Source organism: Balaenoptera borealis, assembly GCF_965194805.1.
Source record: "Balaenoptera borealis genome assembly, chromosome: 5".
In the NCBI taxonomy this organism is placed as follows: domain Eukaryota; kingdom Metazoa; phylum Chordata; class Mammalia; order Artiodactyla; family Balaenopteridae; genus Balaenoptera; species Balaenoptera borealis.
In genome coordinates this window covers 145,580,203-145,597,898 of record NC_138862.1, presented here as the reverse complement: position 1 = coordinate 145,597,898, position 17,696 = coordinate 145,580,203, and the positions used below count along the sequence as shown (strand labels likewise).

Genomic DNA, 17,696 nt, shown 5'->3' with positions numbered 1-17,696 from the left:
TATAAAATGTTATTAGCCAGTGGTGAGGGGGTGTGGCAATGGGCTGACATATATTCTTCTGCTCTGCTTTAATTTTTCTTAAATGAGCATATATCACATACCATCTGATGGTATATGAAAAATACACCATCAGTGTTTTTAACCAATAAATTAATAGGTCCTTCCCGCAAGATACTATGATGAATTTTTTTAATTATAAAGATACACTAATATTAAACCTGGAAAGAGTAGAATATATATACTTAGGGAAGGATCATTTTGATTTTCAAGTTGGGGTTTGGTTATCCGTCTTTATATATTCTAATTTAATGTGTCAGTACCTGCAAAAACAAAGCAGGTCCCATTTTTCCAAAGAAACAAAAGGAGATGTTCAGGAAGCTGCATTATTCCTCCTCCCAATTCAGAACAAGGTCCAAAAGAGCTGGTTCTGCCCCCGCCTATAAGATTTCCCTTGGTAGAGCCTCAGTCCTTGCTCTTTGGGCTGGTGGTATATTCATGAGGGTAAAAGTCTGTTCTTTAGAGTCAGAAGACACTCTTGAGTCCCCGCTGTGCCATTGTTTGACTGTGTGACTTCGGACCAGCTTTTTTTTTTTTTTTTTTTTTAAATATGGCTATTAGCCTTATAGCATATTCTTTTTTTTTTTTTTTTTTTTAATTTATTTTTATGGCTGTGTTGGGTCTTTGTTTCTGTGCGAGGGCTTTCTCTAGTTGCGGCGAGCGGGGGCCACTCTTCATCGCGGTGCGCGGGCCTCTCACTATCGTGGCCTCTCTTGTTGCGGAGCACAGGCTCCAGACGCGCAGGCTCAGTAGCTGTGGCTCACGGGCCCAGCTGCTCCGCGGCATGTGGGATCTTCCCAGACCAGGGCTCGAACCCGTGTCCCCTGCATTGGCAGGCAGATTCTCAACCACTGCGCCACCAGGGAAGCCCCGGACCAGCTTTTTAACTTCACTAAATTTCAAATTCCTTATCCATAAAATGGGGACAAGGATGTTACCTAAATTACATAGTTGTAACCGAGCAGGATCCAATGCGGCCTTCCCGGGACAGACCCCTCCCCCATATCCTCTGCTTCAGCCCCTCTCTGAAGTACCTGGATAACGGTATGTGATGCACACTTCCTGAGTTGTTTCACAGATGTCAAAATCCCCCACCAAATGGAACATGTTACCTACTTGATGACCTTGAGCCCACAGCCCCCAGGCCTACTGGAGCCTAAGGACTGATAATGTTAACCCCTGTGATCCTGCCCTGTGACCTCACCATCAGCCAATCAGAGAATTGTGCACGAGCTGATCACATACCCTGCAACCTGCACCCCCCCCTCACCTGGTCTTTAAAAATACTTTGCTGAAACCCATCGGGGACTTCAGGTGTTTTGAGCACTAGCTGCCCTGGACTCCTTGCTTGGTGCCCTGCAATAAACACTGCACTTTCCTTCACCACAACTCAGTGTCAGTAGATTGGCTTTACTGTGCACGGGCTAGTGGACCCAAGTTTGGTTCAGTAACATCGTGAGGATTAAATGCAAAAACGTTAAGAAATGTAGTTGAAATACTGCCTGACATACTACGTTAGCATTAGCTATTGCTATGATAATTATTGTTATTATTCCAGGACGGAAATCCAGCTTTCCAATTTTACGCTGCAAAATTTCTAGACACCCCACGGGCACAGAAAGGCTAGCTGGCTAAACACTTCAGAGAATGAGCTTCCTTGAAGACTTAAAGCAGGAGTCGCCAAACTACAGCGCATTGGCCAAATCTGTCTCCCACCTCCAGCGCCCCCTCCAGGTGGAATCCTGCGCGCTTGTCACTTGTCTAAGTATCGCTCATGGCTGCCTTGCACCGCTAGCTGCTCGACTGAGAAGGAGCAACTGAGACCATGTGGCCCGTGAAGCCAAAAATATTAACTCTCCAGCCCTTTACAGAAAAAAAAACTGGCTGAACCCTGAGCTAAAGGCATTTTTGTTCAAAACAACATAAGGAGGCTTTTATAATTCAAGGTACACTGCTTTTGAGCAATTCTAAAGAAACTACCAAGATAACCATGACCCTTCCTCCTTGGTGTCAAAGACCAAAGCTGAGCCTCTAGTAACTAGACAGAGAAAAGCACTGCAGCCCTCATTCATCACAGCCGTGAGGGCCATCCCCTGAACTTCCTCGAGACGGTGATGACAACCCTCTCGGTTTTCTAAGACCATGAACGAACTGGTCTTCCTCACCGTCTTCCTGAAACAGAGATATTTTCAGTCACTGCTAGGACTAACATTCTTCTCTTTGTGTTGGGGTGTGTGTGTGCACACGTGTGCGTGCCACACGCTTTGCTGGATTCTGGGAATAACGATTTTTGTTCCCAAGATCAGTAAGACTTCTCTTCTCATAAAGTGTACATTCTAACAGAGGAATAAAAAGCCCGGAAAAAAGTATTTTTAAAATGGCATCATTGGGTCTTCCCTGGTGGTCCAGTGGTTAAGACTCTGCACTCCCAATGCAGGGGGCGCGGGGTTCGATCCCTGGTCGGGGAGCTAAGACCCCACATACCGCAACTAGAGAAGCCCACGCGCCGCAACGAAGAACCTGAGCGCCACAGTGAAGACCCAGCTCAGACAAAATAAATAAATTAATTAATTATTTTAAAAAGGACATCATTTCTGATAGTGATAGATGTAAAGAAACAAAACAGGGCTCTGGGATGGAGAGAGATCAGGAAGGAGAGAGGGGGCTCCTTTAGATTGGAGGCTCCCTCAAGAAGAGGCAGTTGTGCTGAGACCTGAATAACAGGAGCAAGCCAATTTGCACATAAATGAAAAAGGACAAGAGAAGAGCAAAGACAGAGGCAGAAAGGAGCTTGGTGTATCTGAGGAAGAAAAAGAGCACAGTATGGCTTGAATGCAAGCAGTATGAGGTGGGATTGGAGGGGGGTCAGGGCCAGATCACATGCCGTGGTAAGGAGTTTGCCTTTCATCTGCTGTGAAACGGGCAGCCATTGGAAGCTTTCCAGCAGAGAAGGGGCACGATCTCATTTACATCATAAAAAGATCAACTTGACAGCTATGACTAAAACTGTTGCAGGAAGGCGGACCCCTTCCAGGGCTCGAGAGCGGGCTCTTGTCTAACCCTCGGAAATGAATTGTCCGAGGAGACACACGTGCTGACAAAGCAAGAGACTTTATTGGGAAGCGGCACCTGGGCGGAGAACCGCGGGGTAAAGGAACCCAGGAGAACTGCTCTGCCACGTGGCTCGCAGTCTAGGATTTTATGGTGATGGGTTAGTTTCCAGGCTGCCTCTGGCCAGTCATCTTGCTTGGCCCATATTTGGTACCACTCAGGGTCCTCCCGGGTGGTGCACGCATCTCTCAGCCAAGATGGATTCCAACGTGAGGGTTTCTGGGAGGTTGGCCGGACACATTATGGGCTGGCATCTCCTCCCTCCTGCTTTCAGCCCCTCCTGAATTCTCCCAGTTAGTTTTCAGTGGCAGCGCCACGTTCCTTTTCGGGACCTCCTGTTGTGAGACAACTCATGCAAGTGGTCATCATCATGCCCAGCCCAGGCGGGTGGTTTCAGTCAGCGGTTCCCTAACAAAATGAATGGCGCTCAGGAGGCAATGGAAAGTGGGTGCAGGAAGAGCAAAAAGTTGGCTCTTGCGGGAACTCGGGGAGATCGACAGCAGCAGTGGAGGTGAAGGGCAGCACTGTGCAGGGGATATTTTGGGGATACAATCAGGTGGAGTTTTGGAAGAAGGAGATGGGGGAAAGTGGGGAGGGCAGGAATCAAGTTGCCTCCCACCAGCCTTGTGGTCAGTGGAGCAATTTTCTGAGATTCGCTCATTTGTTCATCCAACAAATGTTTATTGGGGACACACTTTGTGCAGGTACTGTTCTAGGTGCCAGGAACTACAGCAGAGAAATAAGCCGCAGAAATCTCTACTCTGGGGACTTTCTGGTGGTCCAGTGGTTAGGACTCAGTGCTTTCAAAGCCGGGGCCTGGGTTCAACACCTGGTTGGGGAACTAAGATCCCACAAGCCATGCCACATGGCCAAAAAAAAAAAAAAAAAAAAAATCCCTACTCTGGTGGAATTTATATTCTAGCAGGGGATAGAAAATACAGAGGATTATGAGAGAAGCAAAGAATTTTGGAAGGAAGACAAGGGGAATCATTTACCAAATCCTCTGATTCTGTCTCCTAAATATCCCTTGCAGTAGTTCAAGTTGAAAACAGGTGGCAGCTGCATTAAAGTCATATTCAGGGTGTTAAATTAATCAAACAGGAGGCTGTTAGACTGAGGTGGCCCCCATGTCCTGGCAGCCTAAGTCAGCAAACCAACATCTAAGCCCGAAATGCCTCAAGGTTATTAAACTGAAACTAAGGACAACCAATCACAAACGGCCAACTAGGCTTTAAGCTGTAGCCAATCAATATGTCCTTGCTTTGCTTTGCTTCCTTTTCTCTACAAGTCGGTCCCTGAGCTCCTGCTGGTGAAGCCACCTAAACGCTCACGGTTTGGCCCATTCGAATCAAAAAACACTCAGATAAACTCGTAAAATGTTTACTATGCCTCAGTTTATCTTTCAACGAGGAGTTCACTTGAAAGACACTGGTGAGGGGAAATGTTTCCAATGGGCAGAGCTGCAAGCAATGTATCTGGTCATCCACTTTGTACAGGAGAAACTGCCCAAGAAGTGAGAATGCATCAGTATTTCTGGACAGTGGCCAAAGGCCTGGCCTTTAGTCAGGGGTCTGGGAAGAAAACAACTGGAAGACCAGAGATGAGACGGTCTGGAGTAGAGGCACGCAGACGAACACCAGACACTCCATGGAGAGTACAGATTTTCGTATCACACATTCACACCCACCAGAAAACACTCACATGGCAGAGGCACTGAACGACCAAGCAGACAAAACGACTCTGTCAGCTGACACTATAAGCCTTTGTCATTGGCCACCCAGAACTTACACAGAAGGCTTGTGAAGGAAGTCACGGTGGCAGAGATGAAGGCCACATATGGGCCCGACACTGCGGACCCCTACTTACCAAGATGGATCCAGCTACCGTTGCCTCTGCTTACTGAATGCAATCCAGGTACTGCTGCCTCTGCACGTCCAACCACGCTCCAAAAGGAGGACCTGTGGTTCATCCTCGCATTTCAGGTGCGGGTTTGCCCTTGCTGCCATCGAGCCTCAGCCGGCACCACTGTCTGCAGGTCCACAGGCATGGATTCCCTTCAACACAACTTCTGAGTGTTGGCTCAAAAATACAGGAGCTTCCCGGGAGAAATCTGAACCTGGGCCCCACAAACGGAGGAAAAGGAGGGACCAAAGAAAGAGGCAGGTAGGTGGCGGGTGCCATAAGCAAGGGAACTTACACAGGAGGCTTGTCTTGGGCGCCAGAAGACGAGGAGGCCTCTCCACCCACCAAATCTTAAAGTTTATACAGAGAACTTCACTGGGTTCAGTCATGTGTTCAGTCCAGATGGTCTCAACACCACACTGCTCTCTCAAGGCTGCGTCCTTGCAAACAGCTCGCACGGCGGGAATGGCGGGCGGAAGGTACATTTCAAGGACAGGCGAGGGGTTGTGGAGCCTCCAATTGCCCGGGGCCAGCTCCAGGGTCAACCAGCGGTCGCGTCCTCTCGATGACCTCCCCGGACACTCCAGCCCTCCCGGTCCCTCGGCTCCTACAGTCTCTCACGACCCCCCCAGCCCCTCCACAGTGGCTCTGAGAGGTCCGCAAGAGGTTTCACTAGCATGGAGATGGCTTGTTTGGCAGCTGTCTGGTTACACTGTAGCAACATAGGCACAGGCAGGAGAAAACACAGATCAACACAATGACTCCCAAAATAAGTAACAACTTTTCCCACCAAGAGCCCCATGATCCAAACCACTGATTCTCTAAATGTCCCAGGCTGGGGACACTGGATCACTCAGGGTGCTCGTCTGAGTCCCCATGTGCTCTAGTAAAGAAGACACGTTAACAGACCACCAGGTGTGAACACACAGCATTCTGTCTGGATAACACACAGGGGCCTCCTTGCGAGGCAGTGGTAATGTCCGAGGCCGTTTTATTTTGGAGGACGGCTTTTCTCACTAGAGACAGTTCAGGGTCCGGTAGGGGCAGGCTTTGCCAGCTATCACTGAAGGCTTGCTGGGTGAATGTGGTGAGGGCTTGTGTGTGAGCTAGAATAACCTCCAGGCCAATGGAGGAACGAAGATGGTGGCCACATGACGGTACCAGTGGAAGAGAGAACGGGCCCGCCTGGCCTCCAGGAGAGGGAGGTGGGCAGCTTTAGGACCTTGACCCAGTCGTGCTGGCCATACAGGTTGGCCGGGAAGGCAGCAGTGTCGGGAGTGAGGGATGGACCGGAGGTGGGCTATGTCAAAGCAGGACCAACGGTCCCCCCCCCCGCCCCGCTCCCCTCTCTCAATGGTGCACGCTCCAATCCGGGCACAGCTGGCAGCAGGACAACGGGGTCCCGGTGGAGACCCCCTGCCGCAGGGGCAGGGAGCAACTCTCCTCCCCTGGTGGGACGTCCCACTGCAAATTCCAGCACACGACGCCCGTCCCGGGCTCGAGGGGCCGGGTGTTCTCAGCAGCACAGCACGGTGATCCGTGGTGTCAGGGCACTGCTACACCCCGACACTTCCGTACTTTATGGTGTTGAGGGTCTCGGCAGGGGGCCCCGGTCTGGCACATGGGGCCACAGTCCCTACTGGTTGATCACTCAAATGTATAAAGTCTGGGACAGTGGCTTAGTCCAGCCAGCCAAGGTGGTTTGACCTGTTAGCAACTTAATCTGCTGCTCGCAGGTTACAGGGGAGATGAACCCTCTATTCAACGTCACGTTCCTCCGCCTAGTCTTGCACAGCATGGCCCTTGAAATGGGATCTCCGATCACTATTTGCCGAGGGTATCAGTACCGGGCACTCAGCTCCTCTAATCACCTAAGGGTGGCAGCCGGGTTCGTGCAGCCACAGGGGAGAGCTTGGGTTAGGCCAGATGCAGTGTCCACAGGAACCAAGGCATATTTAGAACCCTCACTCGGAGGGAAGGGGCCAATACGATCAATTTGCCAAGCCCTCGCTGGCAGGGAACTCCAGGGGGTGGCCCCAGACCCCTCTGGTAGCTGCCCTGGGCACCGTTTAGAACACACAGGACACGCTGTTGCTGCATGAACCAACTCACTGTATTTCAAGGGCAGTCCAGGGTCTGGGCAGTACGCCATCCCACCCTGGTGCTACGCCGGCTGTCCTTCCTATGCACCCCGTCTACTGATGAATCTACTGAAGGGTCAGTTACCAGGGCTGGCACCCGAGCTAGGGCATCAGCCTCCTGATTGCCAGGGGGTGTCAGCGCCTCCTGAGCCGGGACGCGGAAGCCAGTGAGGACGGCCTCAGCCTCTTGCAGGTGAGCCCAAACGTCTCTCCACACATCCCGCCCCAGCGAGGGTTTATTCATGAACAACCACCTCCCGACTCCCCGCTGTTCAAACCACAGGGTTAATCCCTTTAGATCAGCCCAACTGTCATGGCCAAGGGTTAATGGCCGGGGCTCATGAGTGGTCACCAGCCAAATGCTGAGTGCTGCTGCAATTCATTCCTGCTACAAGATGAACAGATTCTTGTTGAACTTATGCAAATAACTATATTGCCATGAAAATAAGAATGCTCATTCTAAGACTTTCTGAATTCTGGAGGGGTCAGGTAGGGAGGAAAAGATGAACGTTTCCTCTTTGTTCACAATGGTATATGTTAGCAAATTGCTGATAGCTTAAGAGAAAAGAAAATAGTTTTTCTTAAACCTGGAAAAACAAAACATAAAAGGATCAACAATGTTTCCAGTTTAAAAAATCATAAAAATTATAGTCATCCTCATCAGTTTTTCCTTTAGAGTTCTGCAAATTCTTTTTCAGTTTAGTAGCATGATCTTAGTTATCAGAAAGCTATACTCTTCCACAAATCTTGAAGATGAAGCACTCTTACAGGAACACTTTTGCAAAAGCATCAGAGCATGACAAAAGTCTGTAAATGACAGAAGACTTTAAAATGGCCAAGGTTAAAGATCTGATGAGAGCTCATTATAATGCAATTGGCAAGGAAATTTGGTTATTGCTGTGATATACATCCTCCTGATGACCTCCTCTGACACTGAGCAGGGGACCTACTTCACAGCAAAGACGGGCCGTGGGCATAGGCCAATGACACGGGATCCCTGGGTTGTATGACACATCACACCATGCAGAAGCAACCAGCCTCCTAGAAGGATGAACTGCCTTCCAAAGGCACCCCTGAATGACCAGCTGAGAGGCAACCTCCTGAATGGGTGTGGTGCCATCCTCGGGATGCAGCATATGCTTAAATCAAAGACTTCTGTACGGGGCTAAGTCCCCAGTAAGAACAACACACGGGTCCAGAAACAAAGCGGGGTGGGGAACAGGAGTGGCCCCACTTACCATCACTCCCGGTGATCCAATCACAGTGAGGAATTTCACGCTTTCCAACCTTGCCACTCTGAGCTCTGCACCGTTAAAAGTTCTGGTCTCCAGAGGGTATGCAGACTCTTGCCAGGGGCCACAGCAAGTGTCTCATTACAGCCAGGACACTTTGGCCTCCCTGTGCCCAGGGACCAGAAAGTCAGCATACTGGCTGTGGAATTTGACCCTGACCAGCCAGGGAAGGCAGCATGTGTATGGAATCCCGGTGGTCTGCTTGGGTGCCTCCTAGTATCCGCTGGCTTCCTGATCCAAGTGCCTAGGACACAGCTCCAGCTGCTGTCCGAAAAGAGTGTGGTATGATTGCCAAGGGCTCAGCCTTTCAGGACTAAAGGTTTTGAGTCACACCACCAGGGAAGCCGCCAAAGCCTGCCAAGATAATCACTGAGGGTGAGGGGAATTTGGAAAGAACAGTGGCTTAGGGAGAGGATGGGTACCAACCAGTATGCACCTGAAACCAATGCAGGATCAGGGTCTACCGCTTGTCCCACTAACTTCCCTCTTCTAAATTCTCCCTCAGAAAGAGAGGCCCACAGAACTCACGGAGGACCTGCCCCCTAAACTTGCTTGCAGAAGTAGATCACTGTGGTACAAGGGGTGTAGCATACTGGCCACAAAATCGCACAGCTCAGGTCTCCGGCTGTACCCTGGCAGCACTGTCGCCGACCACAGTGGGGGCACTAATGCAGGTCCACTCCTGAGGGTCCTGGAACTCCTTCAACATGAGATTCTAGGTTGATTTGGCCCGTCGGCCTGGCCAAAACTCTCTTAGAATGGGACTTCCATCTGAAACCTTTCTACCCCACCTCCTTTCATCCCTGCCCCCACTCCTGATGGGTGTCAGACGCTCATCACGGTCGGAGGGGCTCCCTGCCTTCTCTTGCTCCCTCTCCCCTCATCCTTCACAGGCCTTTCCCCCAGAAGACTTCCTGCACAGGAAATCCTCTCCTGGTGTCTGCTTCTCAGGAGACCTGAATTAAAATTAAAGCTCACTGTTATTACTTTTATTACCCTAAGTTGTCTACTTTTTTCCTTAAACATAAAGACCCAGGGGAAGAGGAGGGTCTTTGGGTCCAAAAATAGTCATATCCCGGGCTTCCCTGGTGGCGCAGTGGTTGAGAATCTGCCTGCCAATGCAGGGGACACGGGTTCGAGCCATGGTCTGGGAAGATCCCACATGCCACGGAGCAACTGGGCCCGTGAGCCACAGCTACTGAGCCTGCACGTCTGGAGCCTGTGCTCCGCAACAAGAGAGGCCGCGATAGTGAGAGGCCCGCGCACCGCGATGAAGAGTGGCCCCCGCTTGCCACAACTAGAGAAAGCCCTTGCACAGAAACGAAGACCCAACACAGCCATAAATAAATAAAAATAAATTAATTAAATTTCTGATTGCTGACAACACCTTTGTTTTAAAAAAAAAAAAAAAGTCATATCCTCTTGGCACTAGACCACAGAAATATCAAATTTCTACCCGTTCAATATTCTCAGTAACGTGTGTATATATAGATGTACACACATCTATCTATATAAACCGCATACACATATATACACAGTTGAGCCTAGAACAACGTGGGTATGGGGGGTGCTGACCCCCCTTCCCTAGCGTGCAGCCAAAAATCTGTGTATAACTTTACAGTTGGCCCTCCGTATCGCTGGTTCTGCATCTGTGGATTCCACCAACCTGTGGATCGTGTAGTACTGTAGTATTTACTACGGAAAAACATCCTTGCATAAGTGTACCCGTAATCCAGGTATCAGTTCAAACCCATGTTGTTCAAGGGTCAACTGTATATCCTTTATACAACTGTATCCTTGTATATTTGTGATTTTCAAAGGAAGGATTCTTCACTTCAGAAGCTATCAGTTTTAGAAAAAATTTTAAATCCTTGTCTTCCGTGCAAGAGGCAATACATATCCATCTAAAAAGTAACAGTGAGATTAAGTAAAATGTTATAAAATAAGCTGAGTTGGGATTAGGGAAAGATTAAAAGCCAAAAGTATATCTATTAAAGAATTTTTAAAAATCAGTAATAAAAGAGGAAAGAATTACTGATACACTCAATAATGTGGATAAATCTCAAAAAAATTGAGAGAAAGAAGCCAGGAACCAAGGAGTATTCTGTATGACTCCACTTATATAAAACTCTAGAAAAGGCAAATCTTATCTATAGTGACAGAAAGTTCTTCTGGAGCTGGGGAGATTGACTGCAAAGGGGCACAAGGAAATTTCTGCAGAGATGGAAATGCTCTATATTCTGATTGAGGTAGTAGTTCCTCGAGTGTATGTAACACCTTTATTAAAACTCATTTAACCATACACGTGAAATAGGTGCAATTTACTGCATGTAAATTATGCCTTAGTAAAACTGACTAAAAAAAACAAACGTCATTTTCAACTTTAAAATAACCTTGGGTCAAAATATCCTGCTTCATCCAGGCCACCATCTTTTCTTACCTGGATTTTGCTCTCCTCTTCTGATTGGATTCCCTTACAGGAATCCAGCTTCCCTCCAATCTGTTCTTTGCTCTGCAGCCGGAGTCATGTTTCTAAAAGGAAATGTGATTATGTTACTCCCAACGACTCCCATTCTTCTTCACATGTATCAGTCAGGGTTCAATCAGAGGAAGAGAACCGCTAAGAGAGATACAGATGTAGATACTTATTACAGGGATCTGACCTACACAGTTACAAGAACCGGCTAAACAGTCTCTGTAGGGCTGTTAGGTCCACCTATTCTCTTCCGCTGCTGGAGACTCAAGTCCGCCGGGCAGGCGACTGGGAAGGGAAGATGATGTAAAGTTCCAACAACCAGCTGGAACGCACAGCCACAAGAATGAACCTCACCCTGTCAGTTCTTGCTTCCTCTGACCTTGGCGTCACGGGGTGGAAGCTGGGCCATTCGTGAAGCTAAACGCATCTGGCCCAGGAGTCAGGGAAACTGAGGGAGGATCCAAGGGCGGGTGGAGCAGTTATAGGCTCAGCCACTGCCTCACCTCAAAAAGTCAGCCAGGGGGCTTCCCTGGTGGCGCAGTGGTTGAGAATCTGCCTGCCAATGCAGGGGACACGGGTTCGAGCCCTGGTCTGGGAAGATCCCACATGCCGCGGAGCAACTGGGCCCGTGAGCCACAACTACTGAGCCTGCAAGTCTGGAGCTTGTGCTCCGCAACAAGGGAGGCCGCGATAGTGAGAGGCCGTGATAGTGAGAGGCCCGCGCACCGCGATGAAGAGTGGACCCCGCTCGCCGCAACTAGGGAAAGCCCTCGCACAGAAACGAAGACCCAACACAGCCAAAAATAAATAAATAATTTTAAAAAAAAGTCAGCCAGCAAAGCCGCAACACACATGAGCTATAAAATGGCTGCTGCTTCACGTCACCCTGCGTACCTCCTACAAGACTCTCTCGTGGCCAGCCCTAACCAAAAAACATACGGTAGAGCGAATTCTGGGAAATGCGGTTCAGCCTAGCCAACCTGACACGTTACAAAACCAGCGTTAACACACCAAACCTTAGATGGCTTCCATTACCCTCACTGCCTTAACAGAACTTATAAGGTTCTCTGTGACCTGATTTCCACCAGGTCTTCTGGCTTTATCTCCTACTCCCATCTCAGGCTATAAGTATTGAAATATTTACATTTGGTCCTGAGGTTTTCTCTAAATTTCCTAGCCGTTCCATACTATGTCTCCTGGCTGGAATACTCTTCCTTCCTTCCCCTGTAACCTGGCTGAGACCTTTTCACCCTTAGGAAGCCTTTCCTGACATATCACTTTATTGCTGGTGGCCAGTACAAAACCAGGTCCACAGCTGGCACCCAATAAATTTCAAATGAACAAACCATACGCCAATGAGAATTAAGACTGATTACCACTGAATCAACATGACTGGAGACTTAGGCATATAGGGGATAAAGTGCTGCAGCAAAGGTAATACGAGCCGCCCATTAACACATGCAGAAGGCTGTTCCCTTCTCACTTTTGTCCCCCCTCCCCAGGAAACAGGGGGAAATGTCTAGAGATGTTTTTAGCTGTCACCACTGGGGAAGGAGGTGCTACCAGAATCTAGGGGGTGGAGACTAGGACGCTGTAAAGCATCCCACGATGCATAGGACAGCTCCCCTCTCCCCAACGAAGAATTGCCTTGCGCAAAACGTCAGCAGTGCCAAGGCTGAGAAACCCTGACAAACATAAAGCGTATCCGGATATTGATATATAAAAATATGCATTTACATAAACATATTATTTCACAATTAACGCAGTTTATAACAGGTAAAAAAAATCAATATTTAATGACAAATGATTTGTCCTACATGCCAGCAATACAAAGTGTTGCATTTGTACCACCAAAACCAAAGGAATTGGTGAGTCCAATACATCTTTTCTCAGTTTTCCATTCCTGCGCCTTGAGTGGAACATAATTGAGATCAAATTCTGGTTCTGTACAGTCCAGGTTTAAAGTAGGTGGCAGTTTTCGATGATAACAAGCCAGGGAGGTGAAAGCTGCCTCGGCGGCCCCGGCGGCCCCCAGCAGGTGTCCCGTGGCCCCCTTGGTGGAGGAGACGGCAAGGGCGTGGGCGTGCTCTTTGAAAAGATGTTTGATGGCTTTGTTTTCAGCAGCGTCTCCCAACGGTGTGGAAGTAGCATGTGCGTTGATATAGGATATCTCTTCAGGCTGTACACCTGCATCTTTTATAGCAGCAGCCATACATCTAATAAAATGAGAAAAGCAACTGAACTTATCGGAACGACATCTAATTTTAGCAAGGTATCCATTGTCTGTATGGCTTACGAAAAAGAAATATCCAAGTACACTGGATGAAAAGAACCCTTTATGCTCTAATGACAGAACAGCATCTTGGATTACCGTGTGAGTTGGAATGCTGCCTGCATGGGAGTAACAAGGCACCCCCAGTACCCTGGACTGATTCATCACCATGACACAAACATACAAGCCTATGGATTCTGCAATCTCTAATAAAATGTGTTTCTATTTTATTTGAATTGTCCTTTCTTCCTTGAGGAAAAAGCCACATAGACTCAGGCCTAGAATAATTTCTCTTCTAGAAATTTCTTATCAGTGGGGTGTGTTGTAGAGTTAAAACGTGGAGAAAAAAATATATAACTATGCTCTAATGTTTTCTTTCACATTTAAATGTAAAACTTGGAATATGTCCCAATAATCTAAAAAATGTCTGTACTATTACTTTAAGGCTCAAACACCCTTTCAAAAATTGTCTTATTCAGGCTATGAGAATTCTAAATAAATGAAGAAATACAAAGCCAAACCCCAAGAGAAACAAATCCAAAAATAAAACACTTCTCTGGGAAAACCTCTGAAAATCTCATGGATGTTAACACCCTTTTTTTTAGTTGTTGATCTCTGGGCTGCATACATTTCCTTAAGAGGCAGCTCAGAGTATAATCTGAAGCGTGCTGGAAGGTTTCACCTAAACATAACTATTTCCTCATCTAGCTGACTACCAGGCTTGACATTTCCAGCACCAGCAACTACTCACTAAAACTCAGAAGTATAATTCAGGGGTCGGTGAACTATGACCCTGGCCAGATGCTGTTTTTGTAAACACAGTTGGCCCCTGAACAAACTGGGGGTTAGGGGTGCTGACCCGTCACACAGTGGAAAATGCCCCTATAACTTTACCGTTGGCCATCCATACCCCCAATTCCACATCCGCAGATTCAACCGACCGCGGATCCTGTAGCTCTGTAGTATGTACTTAGCGAAAAAGATCCACGTGTAAGTCGAACCGTGTAGTTCAAACCCGTGTTGTTCAAGGGTCAACTGTAGTTTCATCGGAACACACCCATTCATTTTCGTACTGTCCATGGCTACTCTCAGTTACAAAGCAGAGTCTGAGTAGCTGTGATAGAGACCCTCATAGCTGGGATAATATTTTTGGCCCACAAAGCCAAAAATATTATTTGTTCCTTGACAGAAAAGGCCTGCCAACCCCTGGCTAATTGAACTGGTTAAGACATAATATGATCTAAGCAGGCTAACCTATGAACAAACATAACTGACACATAATGTTAGTGTCAGAGGGGTTTTTGGTTTTGCGGGTTTTTTAACTTAACTCACTACCTCTTCCACGATAAAGGCAACTTGCTTTTCCAAGTGCGGTCCTCAGACCAGCAGCGCCAGCACCACCTAGGAGCTGGTTAGAAACGCAGCATCTCGAGCACCACCCTAGACCTACGGAGTCAGAATCTGCATTTTCGTGAGATCCCTGGGTGATGAGAAGTCGCAGCAGAACCCTACTGAAACGGAGCAGAGACCAGGTACGCGTAGGACAAAGCGCTAACTGTACTGTCCAGGTCTGATGGAGGGCTGCAGAAGGGAGCCTCCTGTCCCTGACGGCTGTGAAGCACAACTGAAGGGAAGAAGACGTGGCAAGGTCACACACGGCCTTCTTCACAACGTTACTGGCCTTTGCTAAAAATCCAGATTTTGTAAGGATACTCACATGTTTTTGAGTATTTCAAACGTGGTAAAGCAAAGAATTCAAAAACACTAGTCAGTCTAAAATGGGAACACAACAGAGATACAGTACACCAAGGCCAGATACTACAGTTTCCCCTAAGTTGAGACTCCAATAAAGAGTCTTATCTGAAGAAATGTGAACAAACAACCAGTCTTTACCTTAAGGCACCTTCTCCTCCAGGATCAGGGGCGGTTATGTGACTGGCATCACCTGAGAGTCCGTAGCCCAAAATCTCTGCATAGATCCGAGCCCCTCTTTGAACAGCATGCTCGTGTTCTTCCAGCACCAGCACGGCTGCACCTTCTCCCATCACAAAACCATCTCTCTTGGGATGGAATGGCCGACATGCTGACTTCGGATCAGAGTTTGTGCTCAGAGCCCGGGCTCTGGAAAACGCAGCAAGCGACAAAGGGCTGATGCAAGAGTCGGCACCTCCAGTCACCATCACATCAGCATCGCCGTGGGCTATGAACCTCAGAGAGTCTCCCACAGCATGAGCTCCCGTGGTACAGGCTGTGGACACTGCATGATTGGGACCCTTGAGTTTATAGCGAATGCTGACCTGGCCTGCGGCCATATTGACCAGAATCTTAGGGACAAAGAATGGGCTGACTTTACTGTAACCTTTCGTCTGAAACATCAAAGCGGTTTCAGAAATCACTTCAAGGGGAACCATTCCCATGCCAATTGCAACACCAGTAGCCGCTTGGTCAGCTTCTGACTGAGGATACCAGCCGGAATCTTTCAAGGCTAACTCAGCAGCCCCAATGGCCATAACGGTGGGAGAAGACATGGACTTGATATCTGATTTGGGCACAAAGTTTTGTGCGTTGAATTGACCTTCATCACAACCTCTTGGCACATAAGCAGCAACACTGCAAGGGACACTCTTATACTCTTCACCGACCAGTGAAACGATTCCACTCTCTCCCTGGATAAGACGATCCCACACCAGCTGAGTGCCAACACCCAGAGGAGTCACTAAGCCAATGCCTGTAACGACAACCCGCCTACGCAATCTGGGTGTTGGCACAGTTCCGAAAAACCTCCTTTCATTTATCAATCGCTGGCACAACCTTGTGTGTATTCGATGAGGGCTTGTAACTTTTAGGAAACTTTGCCAGCCGTTTGACAGCATGGTTGAGACTCAGAGGATCAGAGACGTGCCCGCAGCAGGCCACGACACGCCCAGCAGGTATTGACTGTTGTTGAAATACCTTAAAGGCCTAAGAAACAACATCCAAGGTGATTTTTCTCGGGTGCTTGGTATGAGCTGTTAAGGAGCGCAGGGAAAATAATGTTACATCACTTTTACTTATCAAACCACCTGTCTGGACTCAACCCTTTTTAGACTCTCAGTACCCTCCGACATTCCAAGATAAAGAGCTGAAAAGACGACTCATTCGATTCACAACAGAACTTCACAATGAAAAATATACAGGCACTCCTGGCCGGATATAGGCTGCGGAAAGCATCCTTTTTCAGGATTACCGAGGCCTTATTACAAAAGACAGTTCACGTGTCGGTGGCATAAAACACACTTCAGAGCCTATTCTTTGGGGTGGCGGTGAGAGAACTTTTTCGATCAGGGTTTCGGGGACCGCGAAGGTCAAGGGCGGGGGGCGGGGGGAGGGAAGGGATGTGGCCAACTCCCCGCACCGCCCCAGACACCCGAGGAAAGCGTGACGAGAGGAAAAGACACCTGACCCGGGTCCTCCACACCCCTCTCCCCACGCAGCGCCGACCCGACTCGGAGCTGGAGGGCGGAAGGAGAAGAGGCGCGAGCAGACGCTACCTGCACCCGGCCTCCGGCGGCTAGCGCAGCCGCAGTCCCCAGCGCGAGGCGGGCGTGCGCACGCGCACAGCACGTCCTCACACGTCCGCGCACACGCACGTCCGCATGGCGCGCACGCGCACGCGCAGACCGCGCACGCACACGTCCAGCGTGCGCGCCCTCTGGGCCAGGCGCCCTTCCCCCGCGTCACCTTGGCGGAGGTCAGACGGTGAGGCGAGGGTTCGGGTGCCACCTCACCGACTCCAGCATAACTTGGGAACGAGCACGTAACGAGGGGAGATAGCATTTTTGCGTATCAAAAAGGGATCTCTTTCTTTTTTCTTTTGCTAATAATCCCAAATATTCCCCTGTTGTGGGAAGAGGGACTCCGTCATATTCGCCCAGAATGCTAGGGAAGAATTAAAGAAGTTACCGTATCCTTACAGCGATCTCTGTATCGCCCAGAGCTGTTTATAATAGCAAAGTAGGACCCACCGAAATGCCCAACAGCAGGAAATCAGTTGTCTATTTTGTGGTACATCTAAATAATGTGCAGCCATTTAAAATAATTTTATAAGTGAATATTTATTAATGTGGAAAGATGTTAATTTCTTAGAAGATCCAAGTTGTAACTTGTATTTTTCCTTTTTTTTTTAAAGGGTTTTCTTGGGGGCGGGGTCTGGTCTGCAAGCAAGTATAATGATTGCGGTGTTTTTCCCTTATTTTATTTTTTAATTTTTTAAATTTTTTGGCCACTCCTTGTGGCGTGCAGGATCTTAGTTCCCCGACAAGGGATGGAAGCCAGGCCCCATGCAGTGGAAGCCTGGAGTCCTAAACACTGGACCGCCAGGGGATTCCCTTTCCCCCTTATTTTTGCTTAGCTTTATTTATCATCTTCTCTATAGTATACAAACAATGCTTTTGTAATAATAAAGT

General features: G+C 48.4%; 1 protein-coding gene across 2 annotated transcripts; it reads right to left on the bottom strand.

Moving 5' to 3' along the window:
- Positions 1–11,772: 11,772 nt before the first annotated feature.
- On the bottom strand, positions 11,773–16,886 carry OXSM (3-oxoacyl-ACP synthase, mitochondrial). Of its 2 annotated transcripts, none has more exons than XM_082392793.1 (3): positions 16,782–16,886; positions 15,145–16,259; positions 11,773–13,195 (listed from the first exon to the last, which is right to left on the bottom strand). In XM_082392793.1, the coding sequence occupies exons 2-3, from the start codon at positions 16,122–16,124 to the stop codon at positions 12,793–12,795; spliced, it is 1,383 nt and encodes a 460-aa protein (XP_082248919.1). In that variant the 5' UTR covers positions 16,125–16,259; positions 16,782–16,886; the 3' UTR covers positions 11,773–12,792. The 2 variants fall into 2 exon arrangements, with proteins under 2 accessions (XP_082248919.1, XP_082248920.1); XM_082392794.1 differs by having other exon boundaries at positions 15,145–16,212; positions 16,782–16,857.
- Between the last annotated feature and the right edge of the window lie 810 nt (positions 16,887–17,696).

Excerpts from the sequence above, each read along its gene's own strand:
- OXSM (XM_082392793.1), bottom strand. The coding sequence starts at position 16,124 with ATGCTGTCAAACGGCTGGCAAAGTTTCCTAAAAGTTACAAGCCCTCAT. Across the intron at positions 13,196-15,144 it reads GGAGGAGAAGGTGCCTTAAG|ATGTATGGCTGCTGCTATAA; the intron begins GTAAAGACTGGT and ends TCATTTTATTAG.